This window comes from Lycorma delicatula, chromosome 6 (genome assembly GCF_047948215.1).
Source record: "Lycorma delicatula isolate Av1 chromosome 6, ASM4794821v1, whole genome shotgun sequence".
Classification (NCBI taxonomy): Eukaryota; Metazoa; Arthropoda; class Insecta; order Hemiptera; family Fulgoridae; genus Lycorma; species Lycorma delicatula.
In genome coordinates, this window is record NC_134460.1 from 138,014,072 (window position 1) to 138,033,415 (window position 19,344).

Genomic DNA, 19,344 nt, shown 5'->3' on the forward strand with positions numbered 1-19,344 from the left:
TTCCGAGGATAAACGAGGATGATATGTATAAATGTAAATGAAGTGTCGTCTTGTACAGTCTCAGATCGACCATTCCTGTGATGTGTGATTAAGTGAAACCCAATCACCAAAGAACACCGGTATCCGTGATCTAGTATTCAAATCCGTATAAAAGTACTAAGATTTGAACCTTAGAACTCTCGACTTCAAAATCAGCTGATTTGCAGCGATGAGTTCACCACTGGACCAACCCGGTTGGTTGAATGGCTGAACCTGCCTCCGGTTGTTTGACTAAAAAACATAAACTAAAAAAAAAGAAAATGAAAAACAAACTACGGTCACCATTAGTGGTGTTTGTCGATTAACGATGATAACTAGAAAAATACATTTTTACCCGTCCTTTTTACGGGTAACCTGCTATAAATACTATTTTTAAGATGGAGGCAGACTATTTTGAAACTTGTATTCAACAAATCACTCAAGTTTTAGGTCCTGTACTGACTGAATTGTTGCTTTGAAAAAATTACTATACACTGATAGTTTTTTATAAATTGAACAGTCTTAATTTTTATTTAACATTATTATTCTTATAGTGTATAAATAAATAAATACACAAATAAATAGAATTTTAAAAAAGCCAAGAAATAATAAAGAATATTAACTGACAAATTAGCAGTACTTATGAAGTATTATAAAACAAATAACTGGTATTTGAGAAAGATAAAAAATTAAAGTAAAATTAATATCGTACAATAAGTTGTTCTAGACAATCCTAATACAAAGTGTAAATTTAGTTTAAAATCATTTAAACCTTCGATAGTGACTGCTCACTACTACTTAGTGCACGCTCCACACTTTGGGTGGGTAGATAAAAATAATTTAAAGAAAGATAAAGGCAGCATAAATCTTAAACAAATCAAAAATATATCCCCGCCCGTGAAAAGAATATTAAGGAAAAGTATAGCTGTTTAACGTCTTATGATTTAAAACCTTTAAAAAAAATAATAAATGAAAATTTTTGCAGGTTACTGGACATTAGCCTCTTATTGTTTATTCAACATTGATATCAACTTCAAACTCGATAAAATAAGTTTCTTCGCTATTTAATTCCTGTTTACAACGAATGTTTTTTTTAAAACTGTCCTGTTTTATATTATACTAGTTGACTCCGCAATGCTTCACCACTGCTAGATTTGAGTATATATATTAAATGAGCACAAATAAAAGTTTAATAAAACATTAAAAACTGAACATTTCGGAACTTCACAAAATTTAACCTTTCACTTTTTTCTTTCTTCACTTCTTTTCATCTTCCCTTTTACCCTTCTTCCTTTTTCCCTTCTTCTCTTCAACCCTTTACCCCTTTTTCCTTGTCTCCCTATTTCCCTTTTTCGCAAAAATATTTCTTTACACGTAAGTAATATATATTCATAATATATGAGCCCAATCGAACCATAAATAAATTTTTTCAAAATATCTTGATCCCAGCGCCACCTAGCGGATCCATTTTTTGCAAAAATATTTCTTTTTACGTACCTAATATATATTCTGAATATGAGCCAAATTGGACCATAAATACAATTTTCCGAAATATCTCGATCCCAGCGCCACCTAGCGGGTCCAAAATAATTCAGAAACCTTCGCGTGCGTGCACACAACTCACCAAAGTTTCATTACAATCGAATGAACGGTTTAGGAAGGCATAAGAGACATACAGACAGACAAACATTCATTTATATATATATATATATATATATATATATATATATATAGATTATTAGTCTCAAGGACCTCGAAATGTAAATTAATATCGGTAAAACTGGAAAGGTAACTGATTTTTACTGACAAAAATACTTTCTCTTTATTTTATAAAATAGTAATTTTCAAAGTAAAAAGTAGAAATCATTCAATTTATTAATGATTTACATAAAACCTGATAAAATGATATATCTATCTCATGCAGAAAAAAAAACCAAAATAACATCTTACAGTTACGATTAGTAAATTTTCAAATCGCCTACCTTATCCGATGTGTACTGCAACGCTAAAGATGCCAAATGATCAACAGAAACTAATCCAGTACCGAGAGGATCGCATAAAGCGAATACTCTTCGTAGTTGATGGGGGCTTACAAGTGGACCCCCTTCAACTGTAACTGGCATCACAAACTGCTTTGACACTTTACTGCATCACCTGAAAGATAACATACATATTCAATAAAATCTTTGAACATAAATATTTATTTTATTTAAATTACGTAAAGATTTAAAAAAAAAATTAACCTCAATACATTTTTGTTTAGAAATAGGATGGAAGAATCTACAGTATTGATAAATTTTAACTGTTAAATAAAATGATGATTTACATAATGAGTGTAGGAAGTTAATTTCGTATTCCGAATTAGACCAATTTAATCTTTCCATTAAATTGATGAATAAATAATTTACATATTAATAATATAACAATATGAACATTTTAATAAAAAAGATCAGCTATTCTATGTACATTAAATGTCTGAAAAATTTAACAAAAAATAAAAGGCTTATGATTCTTCATAGATATCAAAAGATCTAGCGATTTATATAAGCAGACCTTTATATACATATTATTCATGCTTTATTAATTAGTGATGTTGATATTTGTTAATAATGTATTGTATATATAGCTTGTTGGGAGATTAATTATTACCCGGAAACGTAACATACGGCAGTACAATGAATAATTGATATTAGTTTGTAAGAGCCAATCTTTACGTCAAAACAACTGTCAAAACTCCATTACATTGTATCGAATAATTTTTTTGTTATAGCCATTTAAAGTAATTTTTTTTAAAAGACTGACTTTTCGTTTCCGATGCCCTCACTATTTTGCAATCAGAAACGCACTGATTTTCAGAGTACCAGGCAGTACATAAGTTCGATTAACGAAAAGACCCTACACACAAGCATTAAGTTTCAACTCACTCACCACTGTGAGTCGCTGCATAAGCGCGTTTAAAAAATACACTGCATAGCCAACATAGTCTCAAATCTTATTTTCGACGTAATTTATTCTTGGTCTGGTGAATTCAACGCGGTCGTATAAGCACAAAAGATGAACCACAAAACTAAAAATCCAAATGAGATAATAACAGAAATCGTTGAAAAGAATCCGTGTTGTGATTATAAGAAATCATAGAATGCAGATAATTATTATTATTGTAGATATTGCAACTGAATAAATACAAAACAAATTAAATGAATATTTGATAAATTAACAGTAATATGGGATCGCATTCAGCCACAATCGATAAAAACCCAATTTTTTGGTACTTCTAAATACTTTTTAAAAATTATTCAAGCATAATACAAATTAATTTGTCCATCGATATATAATCATTAAAAAGATATTAATTCATCCCTAAACACGAGAAATGAAAGAGCAATGGTTTGAAACAGTGGACAGAAGCGCTAAAAACAGGCAAAAGTCGTTGCATCGGCTGAATTTTTTTTATGGAATGTATGATATGCAAGGCATAATATTATTTGGTTTTGAAAAAATAAGACGATCATGAGAGAATCATATTCTGCTTTATAGGATCAATTGTAAGACGAAATCAAGAAAAGACAATCACATTTGAGAAAAAAAAAGTGTTTTTTCATTATGACAATGTACAAAGTTACACAGAAATTACAGAAGTAAAATTACACAAATTACTTAACGAATTGCTTTAATTTTTAAACATATTTTTCCAATTTATTGCCGTGTTAATTTTTCCTCCTCAGAAGAAAAATAGTATGAATTCTTTACGTTCCCCCCCCAAAAAAAAATAAAATCAAAAACCTACAGCACAGTATAGAAAACGACATCACGGTATATGTTAGCGATTAACAAATTCATTTTATTGTACTTAGAAGAAATACTTTATACAATAATGAAGATTTTTTTATATGAATTTAAGGATCTATAATAAGAAAATAAGAAAAGGATTCAAGGATTGAGTAGAATTGTTTCGGAATACGGTGAAACGTATCTAGCAACAAAGATTGGACAGATATATCACCTGATCAAACAAGATAAAATAAGATTTCAGGATGTTATTTTTACAGTCTTTGATGTATGTAAATGACCTTTCAAGAGGAAAATAAAAAATTTAACTGAATTTGAACAGCATGGTGTGAAAATATGTGTAGTGATTAAATCAAGAAATCAAAGTGTTAAAAGGACAAAATGGTTTTAAGATAAGAGAATGAGATTAGAGTAAAAGATGGGAAGGTTTAGCTGACACAGATGATACGAGAGGTAGTATGATTTACCTGAATATGTATATATATATATAATGATTAATAAATGGTTAACAAACGATAATATTTATTTACGAATACTATTATTTATGTTGAAATAAATAAATAATATTGAAACTAAATAATATTTTTGACTCACGATTTACTCACTCATCAACGTTCAGCCCAGATCATTAAAGTTAGAGACAGGAAATTTTGAGGCTATGTTAGTTTTATATAGTAGAGGTGTGTAGAAAGAATTTTGTGAAATTTTACTTCTAAGGAAGTGAAATGATATTTAGCGTTTTTTCAATTTTCACAACTTTTAGAAGAGATATCAACTTGATCATTGTTTTCGAATATTCCTTATACAAATATATAAAAATAATTTCTAAGTTTTTCGATATCTTTCGTTTGAGGGATCGAACGAAAATTTAAAAAAGTCGTCGATACTTATAAAGTTAATGATTTATTTCATCGGTTATAACTCATAAATATTCCTGAGAAGAATATTTAAAAACAAATTTCTGGGTTTTGCAAATGGTGAAATGGAGGAAAACTGAATTTCGCCTTTTTTACGAATTTTTGCGGAACAATAAAGATATCAGCTTTATTTTCGGTAAACATGTTTTTCGTATAAATATATAAAAAAATCCTTTTGGCACGCCGGAAGGCGGAGGAAGATTTCACTTGTGCTAAGTAGGGGATAAAAAAGATTTCCATCTTAAAGTTTAGAAAAACTTCAAATTTACTCAATTCAACAATGGTTGCATGCGAAAGAAAATTTCACATGCTTAGCATACGACAAGCTCCATCTTCTTACAATTCCAGCAATATTTTGAACATCCCTTGCCGTAAGGGTTGATCATATCAAAAATTGTTACGGACAAAAGTTTTAGGTAATGTTTACAGGACTAACAACCACTTTAAACCGATTTCATACTATGCCTATTAAGAAAGGAATATATTTTTTCTTCAAAACCCCATTTCTTTCACCCCTTGGGTCAATGGTTGATGATATCAAAAAACTTTACTTAGATAAGTTTTGGCCCTTATCCAAAGAATAATAGGAACTTTAAACGAATCGATATTTTACTTAATAGGATTGTTATAGCGATATTTTGGTTTTTCGATAAACCCCTCCCATTTCTACCCTCATAGTCCAATTTTACCCATTAACGAAGTCGACTGAGATTTTGGGTCGTTAGATTTTACGTATCAATTTGAAAGTGATTGGCGCAAAATTACGACAGTTATCGTGTCCACAAGAAAGTGGAATATATATATGAACTGACGGTGGTTTTGGAGTTTGGGGGATGTGAAACGCGAAAATATGTCGAAATTTTCCGGAAGTCGAATCATAGTATCCATTACAATAGAAAGTTTTCTTATGAGATCTACCTAAAACCAATCAATTTCTGTGTTTTTCGATATCTTTCATCTGAAAGGGTGAAATGTAATAGGAAATGTTAAAAATTTTAAAAAGTATGGTTAACGATTTAATCAGTCGACTTTACATCATAAATACTCCTTATGTAATATTTTTCTTCGTTCTTTCTGATGTTTATCTGGGCTGTAATTTATGATAGACTTTGACCATACCAAAATCATCTGTTATTATTAATAACATGGCCAATCATCCTCACCAATTCTACCTCCTGATTGGTTAATGTCATTCTATAGGAGTGGAAGTGTAGTTAAAAATCCATTAGCTCATTAATGAGTTGTTCCATCAGCATACGAAATTCCTCAAATTTTCGCGGGCGAGGCCGCGAGAGGTATATATACTAATTGAATAACTATATATAAACAATATATGGTATGTAATTTACGATTAATATGAATATGTCATTTTATTAATTATTAAATTAAACTCTGTCTCATTTTTCGTTTAGATATAATCAGATAGAATATTATGTTCATATTTACCAAATAATTGAAACATATTTATGTATATTATTACAGTACTGAAATTATACGATTTTAATATATTTCAAATAGCTTACAGTGGTAATTTATCATAATCATGATTGATATATGTATCAGCAATAAAATTATATTAATAGAAAACTGATTAAAAATTAAAAAAATAATTCATATATATTGTAACAGTACTTGTTTTTAAGTTATAACTTTGAGTAACAGGGTGGGTCTCTTCATAAAGAAGCATACCATAACTAGTTTGATCTCCCTGTAAAGGCTTTACAGTACTAGATATTCGAATTAACCGTTAGTAGTATCACGAATGAGCCAATTATGCTTAAACTGTAACACAAGATGGACTGAATTTATAAAATAAATATACTTTTTTTATTATACAAATTTGTAATTTCAAAAACAAGATTTAATAAATAAATGTATTGCTGTATATTCCAAATTAGATAAAAACAATTTAATTTTTTTTTCTACATTCGAATAATTCGATATCCACTGAAGATAGTGGATATCTTCAGTGGAAATTGATAGCTATTCTAATATCTAAATCATGAATATACTCCCATTCCTTTCAATGGGTTTTCGGAACAACTGGAAAATCTGTTGGCAGTTCTGTTTTTACCCTCATACTATAATTGATCTTGTGCGCATCCAGTAAAAGAAGTGGGGATACTAAATGCTGCTTGGATTAGAATCCAAGCATAATTATGTCGGTGGGACAGCAGGAAAAGTAGTGACAGCATTGATTTTGGATTTATTTGCATCCACTCTCATCCAACTGTCATGATATGTGAAAATTACTGTTTAATTTTTTACCCTCTGTCTATGAATCCATCAGATTATTGATTATTACTTAAAACATGGAAGAATGCATCTTTTTAGTGGGAAAGAAACGAACCAACTGACATGAACACCTACCTTTAGCTTTTTACTTTGCTGCTACGAAATTGACTATAAAGAAGTAACTCTGAATGGTTACTGAAATAAAATGGTAAAAAGATGAAACGTTTAAAGGCGATCTCCTCGGCGGAGTGATAGCGTCTCGGCCTTTCAACCGAGGATCCCGGCTTCGAATCTCGATCAGACATGGCATTTTCCATATGTTACAAAATTCTATTACTATATTCCCACGTACAAACTTTCTGTAAGCTTCTGGTGAATTAATTTATAAAAAAAAATGTATCAATGAAAAGCCTCGTACGAACGAACATTCTTATCATTTTATTACTACTGTTCTCTCAATTAATTCATCTCTAACAAAGTTATTATCTCTAACTTCTACTTAACTCAAATTATTACGCATTACATGTTTATATATTCGAGTATGTTTGATTTAAAAAAAATTGATACTTATACATTTTACAGTACGTATAGTCTGTATGTAAATATATATATATATATATATATAAGATAATATTTTTTTCCGCCGATCTCCGTGGCGGAATGGTAGCTTCTTGGCCTATAATACGGAGGTCCCGTGTTCGAATCCCGATCGGGCATGGTATTTTTCGTACGTTACAAAAGTTATATTTCATATTCCTACGCATAAGCTTCGAGTTTATGGGATGAATTAATCTTCATAAAGTAAATATAATATTTATAATTATAATATTTAATATATGTCATTATAATATAATTAGTTGAATAATGTCAGTATGTCATTATTGTATATTAAGGTAACATAAGTCTTTATGTCTTTAAGGGATTAGTTTCATGTTTTAAGTTTCCTTAGCTTAGGTGACATTATTTATTGACTAATCAAATCAGTGCTCAAATATTCTGTTAATTTATAGTCTTTTATGAGTTTGATTCTTTTCACTATCTGTTAACAATATTAAAACGTTACATATTCTTCTAATTTAAAATTAAAAACTATAGGTAGCGCAAATGTATTTATTATAGTTTTAATAAATCTCTATTGGGGAGTCCTCGTACGCAAAGTTAATATAATTTATTTATCTCGTGTTTTGACGGTTTTATGCCATTTTTTTAAATTATTAAAAAGTTAGATTTCCTGCCATTTTGGAGTCTTAAATTTGATTTACAAAATTTATATTTATTATATATTTTATGTATTTAATAAACTTTACATTTTCGCGTATGAACCAGCTTGTTAGCTACACCGTTTTTGCGTAATGATTATTACAACATTTTAATTTTGGCGACCATTTTGAGGTAAGCCCGTATGATCGATATAGTGTATTTTTTGTAATCCTCTAATATTGTTTAATTAGAATCCAAAATCGAAATCAAAATCCCAGACAAAAAGAGTTCACAGATAAACAAATAAATATAGAATTCAATAATGAACTAATTTTTCGTTGAAAAATCCAGTTTACAGAACATTTTGTTTAAAACGTAAATTTAGATAACTATTTAGGGTAGATAGAACATCGTAAATAGCAAGAAGACGGTACGATCCAACAATTCATCCCCACCCTGCGCCTTAACTGAGTTTTCTAAACTTTAATGGGTAATACTAAAACAATATAAATAGTTAAAACAATATTAAGAAAAATGGGCTTCTAAATCAAGATAAAGAGGTGATATAGTTAATTTTGCTGGTAACCTCTGTTTTATAGAACTGTTTAAATCGTGTATAGAACTGTTTTATAGAACTTTGTGAACTTACATTATTAATCTATTTTCTTTTACTTAAAGATAAATTTGATATTTAATTTTTTTTCATTATAATTTACCTAATGTTCAATTAAATATTATTATTATATAAATTTAAATGGGTTTGTCACTTAAAATAACACTTCATTGTAAATTTAGAGCTTGTCTGAATAGATTTTATTACTTGAAAAATATCCTCCCATGTAAAACTCTTTTACTAATGTTTGAAGCCCTACTGAAATTAATAATAAGATTTGGTATGGAGGTATGGGATTTGGCAGATGACTCGCATTTAAAAATCACAACTAAACTTCAAAAAAGAGCCCTCAAAGTGGTTTTGGTCAAACGACCCAAATTTAAATCTTTATAAGCATAGTAATATGTTAACAATAGGTTACCATTTTTTCTCATTCTCAGTTGGTAGATTATTTTTCCAAAACAATAAATACCTTCTAAAACGCGATGTACCTCTTTATTTGCGACACAAGACAAGGTACACGGTACCAAATTATTTAAATGTATTTGGTAAGAAGTCTTTCTTTAAAAATCCAAATTCCATCTATTTTTAATAAATTTTTTCACATATTTTAGTCAGAGATAAAAAAAAATTAGAAGTTTTAAATATTTATTTTCGGGAATTTTTTAATAATTACTTTTCCTTATATTATAAAATGTATGATGTACGTATTATTTATTTTTGTATTTTGTATATCATAATATTAAATATGAAAGAACAGACAATTTTGAGGTTTGCATATATTAAAAATTATTTTAATTTTTGCTGAAATTATTTAATTTAATTTTATAGATTAATTTTTATTTACTTTTGTTTTACCCTTTCTGATCTTCCCTTAAGTATCTGATAAAATTTTAACTATTATTTAAGGAAATAAGTATATTTTTTACTGATTTTTTTTTGTGTTATACTGTGTGACTAACTTGTATTCAAAGTTTGTTAATACGGGAACCTGCTGGTAAGACTTAAGTTTTAGCAGGATCCAATATTTATGAAAATAAATAAATATTATTACAATTATTATTATTATATTTTAGTTTTCTCAGAAACTATTGATGAATATTATTTATTAATCGAAACGACAATTAGTTTAGAATTATAAGTACAATTTTTTTGGAAATTATTTTCTTTTTTACAATTTTACAACTAATGGTGTTATTGAAAGATAAGATATTTGGGCTGATGACATGTGTGCAATAAAATTTATATCATTTTTAGTAACAGATTTTTGTATTAGCCAGTGGCGTCTCGTAGCTAAAATTAGTAGGGGTGCTGTTCAAGGAAATTCTTTTCTGGGCCTTTTCAAGGCCATGGTTAAGTTTTCTGTAAAATAAAAGAACCAAATAGAATAACTGGAAGCAGGATAGTAATGTAATTCTACACTTTATCACATTTAAGAATATGGTACACAATATGCTAATGTGCTAAGCACATATACGCTAATGTGTTAAGCACAATGTGCTTAAAAACCGTATTCGGTTTAACCGAATAAATAATAAAATGTCAATACAGATTTTTTTTTTTAGTATTATTAGGTAATAACTTAATAAAATGTCCGCTTAAAAACACTATAATCTAATGAGGCTTAATTAAAATTTTTATTTGCACTGAAACGAATACATAATTAGTAATACTAATTACATTATCTTTCGTCCTTCCAGCGTGTTTTTGGACAGATTTGGCATTCAAAGAGGCTTTGATTGGCTTTCCGCCATCTTCTGATCATTACTAAAAAAAACTAAACTGCTTTCATATTCCTTCCACCGACTAAACTAGAAAAGGAAACGAACAAGGAACGTTCCATACACATGCGGATTAAAAAAAAACTACCTTCCAGCAGCACGCCAGGGTCGGTACTACGGGAGTGACAGTGCTCTCTCTCCCTCGCGTACAGCTTCCTATGTGCGCATGCGCACAACAGCTAAAGATCGCGCCGCTGGAACTGTGAAGTGCACAGTTCCATATAAAAAATGTTCTAACTTTTTCATAAACTGGGAGATGGTTGCTGATATTAAGCTAAGGATTATATATTGTACAAGTATAAAGAAAGAATTAAAGAAAAAAGGACTCATTATATTAAACGTTAAGTGAAAATTGGGCGTACTGCATTCCTTAGTCCCTGTACGCGAGCCGCCACTGGTATTAGCAAAACCATTTATTTGAAATGGTTTTTCCAATTGAGAACTAAAATTTCGAAAAAAATTCGTTAAAAAGAGACAATAAAATAGTTTTTTATTCAGGAAGTCTTATCTGCATTCAGAAATTAAGTGAAGAATAAGAAAAAAATAGGAAATTCTATGAAAAATAATTTCGGTTTTTTGTTCTATCAATAATTTTTTTTTCCTTTAACCACTTTTTCTTCTTTTAACTATAATTCTCGACAAGAACTATTTTTAGGGAGAACATTATAGACTTTAATTTTATCATATATTTATATCGTAATATACATTCAAGCAAGAAAAAATTATTAGAAAAATGACTGAATAAAATTACACGTCCAATTAAATTTTAACTTTATGGTAAAGTTTAATTACTAATTAGTCCAACAATACCAAAATAGAGTTATTATTTTGAAAACACAAGAAACAATCCAAGAAACTTTGTAGACATTGTCGTTCCCTTTGAAAGCTATTTTCGGATAATACCCTGACAAACTTACCTCGTTTTATGATTTAATAAGTAACTCTACAAAGTAATATTTAAATTTCGATCTCATATTTGAGAATTATTGGAAAAACTAATTTCATTATAGATGAAATATCGAAATTATATCTACTACTTCGCTGAGTTTTTGTGATTAGTTTTATATATATTAAAAAAAACTACTCTAAAATTATTATATTGTAGTCATTCTAATAAATACAAGCAGATAATAAATCCTAAATTTCTCTAATCAATTATACAATTCTGAAATAATAATTTACAAGTATCACTCCAAAAGAAAAAAGACAATAGAAACAATTAGAAATGGAAAAATAAAATAAAAAAAGAAACTAGAATACTTTCTGTTTTATGGGATACTTTCTGTTTTACGTCTATAAATTAATTCAAATTTTCTATTATTACGAATAGATATGCTTGTATAAATTTTTTTAACAGAATTCTTGATATTAATTCGTTTTCACTTGAGCTTTATGAGCAGAAAAAATGAATCAAGTGAAAGGAAAAAAAATAAGGAATAGTAATGATATAGTTTAAATTTGTCTCCTTTTTTTTGTTTTTTAAATGAAATCTCACACATTACATTAAATAAAATCGCGTGTCTTAAACATTAATGAATAGTATAGAGACACACCGTGCTATTATATTCACTCGAGAAGAACATAACAATGAAATTGTTATTTTAACTTAATTCGATTTAAACATGCTGGCAAAATAATGTAACTGACAATATAAGAGCCAAACCTACATACTTAGAATATAAATTCAATTTGATTTTAAATTAAATCGCCTGAATTATTTAAGATACTTGATCAAAGTGTTTTCTTTAGCATACACGTAGATAAATTTATTTTTGTAAAATTTAAATAAATAAAACTTGATTTTATAGTTTTACTTTTATTAAATAACTGTGCGGAGTTTAAAAAAAAATCCAGTGATTTATTATCTGACTAAAAAGTCATATATGATAATGAATAAAAATAACAGGGTGCTCATAAATAACTAACACGTATGAATGAGGAAAATTCATCGTTTTATTACGAAATTTCATATATAAAAAACTTTTGGGTCAATCGGTGATTCACGTAAAAAACGTGTAATATTAGTTACAGACGTATAAATATTCACTGGCTTTTAATTTTTTTATACATTAAAAAATCTTTGAAATATATCAATTTAACAAAATACGATATATTTATCGTTATAGATCTATGTGCACACAGTCTTTTATAAAATGAAAAAAAAAACTGATAAATTTCCGGAGTGATGTAGTTGCTTGTTTCTAAAATCTGTTAAAAGGTGAGGTTCAAATACTCGTAAGGATCTGATATTATTTTTCACTTATAATTTATGTTTTAAGTTTATCTTAAGTTCCTGTTAAAATATGTGTGTAAAACGCCTATAACAGAGTATTTACAAAAAATATATAATTAATCAGTTATAATCTGCTTATCTAAAAGAGCACACATTACATGGAATATTGGAATATCATGATTTAATATTAAGTACGCTTTTGTTTGAGGTTTGAAATATCTCTGAAAAGATTAAATTAGTTTTTACCGACTTTTCGGAGAAACGTACGATATTATCGTACACGGTTGGAGTGGGGGCTAAAAATGAATTTTCTTGACATTTTGAAGTATGAGGAGTACGAAAAAACCATTCACATTAAAAGGGATTTTCTTATGTATATACCGCTTGTCCTTAATAGGTGAAGCCAAACACTAGGAAGTGAGTCTACTTAACTTTGTGAAGAAAAAATGTGAACATAGGTCCAAAAATGCATATTTTTCTATCTGCCCGCCATTTTTTTTTTTCAAGAACGGTTGAAGATAAAGCAATAAAATTTTGTAATTTATTTTAAACTAACAATTTTTAATAGGAAAAAAAGGATACTCTTCGTTGACAGCTTTCAAAATGGCGGTCATTTCAATTTTTCAATCTTAAATATCTTAGGAATTATTAGATTTATCAAATTGTGTTGTATTATAAAAATGATGACGTATTTTTTTGTGAACAAAACGACACCTTATTCGTAAAAATCTGACGACAAACAACAGAGTTATTGTAAAACGTAAGGCTCAACCGAAGGACGGCCATGTTGTTTTTATTATCTTGACTCTCTTGATAACTTAATCAAATTTTCTGATTAAAATTGCTATAAATTCAATGTTATGGAAATTTAATAATAATTATTGTGAGAGCATATGAAATTTTGTTTGTTTTCTGCGATTATATTGAAGTAATAGAATAAATAAAAGTTTGGAAAATTTAATAAAAGTTTGATTAGATTACATTTATAATTTTTTTAAATTATTTTCTTATTTCAATATAACGTTTTAGTGGCGCCATCTAAGAACTAACTAACGGAAGCGTGGTGGGGATATAACGAATATTGACCGTTTTCTGATGAGAATCACAAGCAACGTTCAATGTGATTTCCATTCATTCTAATAAAACAATACACACGTTTAGTGACAGACGTAGTACACGGTCAAAAACTCCTGACTGCTCCCTGATTGTTTGAAAAGAGCGGACAGTTCTATCCTCTAACTGATGAACATTGACAATTGATGCTGAATAAACAAGAGACTTTACATGTCTCCCCCATAGGTAATAGTCTAATGGGTTCAGATCAGGGGAGCGTGCAAGCCAACGAATGGGACCGCCCCGACCAATTCACTTTTCTTGAAAATGATCAGTTAATTTTTCTCTGACGCCAATTTCAAAGTGGGCAGGCACATCATCATGCATGAACCACATATTCATTGTAGTTTGCAAAGGAAAGTCCTCTAGAAGTTCAGGTAGGAGATCATTTATTATGAATTCCAAATATGAGTCACCTGTCAATCTATGTGACAAAAAGAAAGGCCCGATTGCTAATCGGGCCTTATTCATGTAGATTTCTCTCCATGTAGACTTCTCTGTTTTATTCGATTTTTCAAGTCAAAAAACATAAGAAATCAAGTTTACTTCTTATATAATGTCTTAAAAATTTCAGTACGGCCTCATATCACCGTGGAAACTGAAATTCAGGTGACATTTTTCGCTTTGGTACTGAATCGTAACTCAGTAATAAAGATTTTTTGGATATATGTTTTTATGAACTTTTTTTTTCATATTTCAAGCTCTAGAATCAGTTCCCAAATCACTTCCCTTTCCTTCTGAATCACTCTATATATTGTTTTTTTAATTCTTTTTATGAAAACGTGATATCTCGAATATTATATTTTATAGAAATATGGAAAACATTGCATTAGGAAAGCAGTGTAGTGAATAAAATAATGAAATAGTTGACTGGGTTTTATTAAAATTAATTTTTTATTATAACATGATTGTAGAAGTGGAGAAGGAAATTTAACGTTACCACTTAAATAAATTTAGTTATAAATCAACAACAAAAATAAACCAGTGGAATCGGTAATTTAATAACTGGTTCTTAAAAAAAATCTGAAGATAATCTGTAACCTTTAATTAAAAATACAAAGTCTTTTTTATTCTACTTCTTTTACGATTCTACTCTTTGGAATTACGTGATTCTTATTTTAAAATTATTAAATTATCATCTTTGTAGATTTGACAGTTACAATTAGTTTTGTAATTATCTTTTTAATTTTTGATCTCTTATAATATTTGGTCACTTCACTTGTAGTAATGCTAATAAAATTTGTTTTTTTATTTGAAGCACTTCGCTTTGATGTATCTTTAAACTAAAGGCTACATTCCGTTCGAAGTAGCTTCACGATAATTTCTGTGATAGTTTAAAATTTAAAAATAAACAACATTTAAAAAAAAAGTTTTATCATGTTCTATAGCATTTGTTTATTTCTTGATGGGCTTACACTATTAGTTGTTAAAAAAATTAATTTTAGTTATATATATATAACTAATAAAATATATATATATATATATATATATATATATATATATATTTTAATAATAAAAACAAATTATACTCATAAGCATACAAGAAAAAAATTGACATATGAGTGAGAAGAATATATTTATTAAAACATTTAGAGAAATGAAACCCACATTTATATTGTTTCCTAACATACAAAAATAATTCAGACGTGTAATTTTAACTTAGGTATAATCAAATTTATTTCTCAACAACAAAATAACTGCGAGAATTATTTCTTGTGGTCGGATGAAAACAACGTACCACTTTTTTAAATACAAGGTTTCTTACAAGCCTTTACGAAATTGTATAAAATAATACTTGTGTTATGTATAAAATTAGGTTAAAAATAAGATGTTTTGTAATACTCGTACAATTAATTATTTCTTATTATTTAGATTTTATATTAAAAAAATTAAATATAACTTAAATTTTTAAGTCTAAAACACTTACGGAAATCAAATTTTTGTAAAAATTTTATCATAAGTAAATTAAATTATTTATTTTTTTCGATAAATAAAAACATTTCCAATTCCTGTAAATACTATGATAGTTATTGAATAAGTAGGAACAAGCGACTCCTATTTTGATATGGTTTATTAAATAAATTACTAATTTTTAATCTTTTTTTTTTTTATTTCAGCGACAAATAATTCTTTCTCTAAGTCTAAACCATAATTCTATACTTCATTCTTGTGAAACTTGTCGCCACGTAATGACTTCTTCAAAGGTCCCCCACGATTGCCTTACGATCCAAGTTTTGTAATGTGTAGTACAAGGTTTGATGTAGCAGACTATCAATGATTCCAATTATTGATTGTGTAAAAGAACATTTTTCTGAATAAGAAACAACCTTTCTTATATAAACTGCGTCTTTTTTTAAATACCGCAGACTTTACGTTATTTTTAAGCATATCTAGTAATGGCCACTGATAAATCGTTCTTCCAAAAAATCATAGAAGATCCATCCTAAAAAAATCGTTGGCGTTACTCAATAATGATTTTGAATTTTTCCTGTTTGTTGCTTTTACGCCTTACGTACTGCTAGGATTCTGGATAATATAATTATTGATCCAGGTTTCATCATAAACCAGTGATTTGATCATAAACCAGTGACCTTTCCATACCATTATTTAACTCTCTCTTAAATAATGTTGCTTTAATTTTCTGTAAATACTTAGTATAATTTTTTCTTTATAATTATCGGTAAGTTGTCACATTCCAATCTTATATATACTCGTATTTTACGGTAGTACGGTTTATAACAAATAATTGAATTAATGAATGTACCAATGTTTACATTACAATTTTCATTAATTATTTCTTTTATAACTCTTTGATCATTTTAAAAAAGTTCATCGATTTTAAACTATAGAGCAGAGTCTTATCTCTTCGTAATTCACGTTAGTTTTTAATAACAATAATTATTTGCCTTCTTTAATATTAAAATCCAGCTTTAAAAAAAATTATTATAAATTTTAATTATTGAATTACTCGGAGAAAATTTTCATACGGTTTTATTGCCATTCTATCATTTACATTTTCTCCTTCAAAAATGTAATCTTCAAGAAGACTTATCATTATGATTGATGACAGTTAAGTATATTAAAATAATTCTTATTCAGCTTGTTTTAATTGATAACAGGATGTCAATCTATAACTTACGAGTATTACATTATCATATTTGACGCTTTAATTTTTTTTTTTACGAGTGTTTGCCTTTTGATTCAATTTAGAATATATTTAAATTAAGTTTAATCTAAATAAATATTACTTAAATAAAATAAATAATTATATAAATAAAACTAATTTATAATAATTAAATACATTAAAAAGTTCTGTTTGTAGACTGATAATTAACTGCAAGAAGAATAAAATAATCATTCAAAAATAAGAACATTAGAGAAAAATAATACCCATAAAATTAATCCAGAAAGAACTACTCCCCTGCAAAAAAAAAATGATTTTAAAATAATATAATATTTAATTTTGATTTAAAAATTTTAAGATTAGATCATATTAGAAAAACAGCCTAAATATAAAATATATTATTTTACACTGATTTTGAATGTTCTTGTTATTTTGGAACATTTCCGTTCAACTGAAACACTAGTTCCCGGAGTACAAAGAGAAAATTTAAGCAGTGAACATTTAAGATTAAATATATTTATCTCATCATTCTTCAAGTCATACAACACAGTTAGCCACTTTTCCTCCGAAAAAATCTTCTGTTTTGTCCATTTTTAATATTTCAGATCTTAATTTTTCTTCTGATTGCAGAAATGAACTCCTGGTAAAATTTCAATCTGTTTTGATACATCCCATTCCCATTTAAATAAATATACGGTGATCCAAAATAGCGGCCATCGTTGTGTTATCCACCAAAAGTGGGCCCTCATACATAATTTACGTTGGTGTACGAGTATTTAAATGTTTCATTTTCTTTACAACTTCTGAAATAATAGGCTGTACTGCGACTTTTGGATTAACTTTAGATCCAATACATGCGGCCTCTTCAGTAGTCTCACATCTTCACTATTATCCAAAAGATTACCAGCGAGATGGTTTACGTGCGCGTTAAGCTTAAGTACATACTTTGAACTTGGCCGGTGAATTTCTTCATAGATAATTATAATTATAAAGATGGCATCCCTAGGTAATCGTGGATTACTTTGTTCCTCGCAAAACTTGATGCCTCCAAAATGTTCCTCAGCACTTTGTTCTGGAACCTTTGGATGATGTCGATATTGCTATTGCTTGCCGTACCTCAAAGTTGTATCCCTTAGGCCCATACTAGCTTTAAAAACGCCTTGTACAACAGCAGTTTGTTATTTAATGATAACACGGACCTTCTTCCTAATAACCATTTCAATCGTTTAAGCATGACATTTAATTGTTTCCTCTTTTCATTCACATGATTTTTCCATTTTACGCAGTGATCCAAATGAAGTCCTAGGTATTGTACGTTGTTCGAATGAGGGATATGAACTCCATCTAGGCAGACTCGTGGGCAAACCCCCCTCCTCATCGCAAATGTCACATGACTCGACTAAGCAGTATTTACATGTATTCTCCATTTGACTAGCCATTCACTGAGAAGGTGTAACTCCGTCTGCAGTTTTCCTGACGCTACTGTTGGGATAACGTAAACCGCCATAATCGCCGTGTCATCAGTAAAGGACAGTAGAGTGACATTTTCCGTGCTAAGAAGATGAGTAAATTGAATACAAAACCGGACCCAAGATTGAACTCTGCGAAACGCTGTATTTCGTATCAAAAAATCCTGACCGTATTTAACCTGTGATTACCGTCCATCAAGGCAGTTGCATAATACCAAATAATCCTGATGTGTGATGAACGAAGCAGTCGAGTCGTTGCAGCAGATTTCAACAGGCATCACCCAGAGAGACCGCCGATTTCGCATAACACCGTTGCATGTCTCATATACAAATTCAAGAAAACTGGAAATGAGTCCGACAGGTGACGTAGTGGTCGTCCCAAATCTTCTATTGATCAGACAACCTCGAAGATGGTCTTGGCTGTCTTTGCGAGGAGCTCACAACGCAGCAGTCGACGTCTTGCAAGTGAAATTGGTGTTAGTCGTTGCTCCACTCTGTGTATTCTTCATAGCAACAAATGGTACCCGTTTAAGATGCAAATGCTGCAAAAAATTTCTGAGGATGACTCAAATAGACATATCGAGTTCTGTACGTGGGCATTGCGTCAATATCAGAACAACCAACAGAGTATCCTATTCACGAGGTATGGTCCACGAGGTAAGTATCCTAGTGACGAGGCAATGTTTTATATCAGTGGCGAGGTGAACCGGCAGAATCACCGACACTGGTGTGATGAAAATCCCCACTGGATTGACCTATCCAATGTTGTTGGAGGTGTTAAAATTATGGTGTGGTAGGACCAGTCTTCATCAACGGAACCCTTAATTCCAAGCGGTACTTGGACATGGTGAG

The 19,344-nt window shown here is 29.2% G+C and overlaps 1 protein-coding gene across 2 annotated transcripts in view; it reads right to left on the reverse strand.

Annotated features, from left to right (window-relative positions):
* nuf (rab11 family-interacting protein nuf) overlaps nt 1-19,344 on the reverse strand; it is a 657,890-nt gene that overhangs the window by 541,893 nt on the left and 96,653 nt on the right. For both annotated transcript variants that reach the window (XM_075368607.1, XM_075368608.1), the window contains exon 2: nt 2,001-2,172. In XM_075368607.1, the coding sequence (XP_075224722.1) occupies nt 2,001-2,141 (141 nt within the window). In that variant the 5' untranslated portion in view covers nt 2,142-2,172. The remainder of the gene's footprint in view (nt 1-2,000; nt 2,173-19,344) is intronic.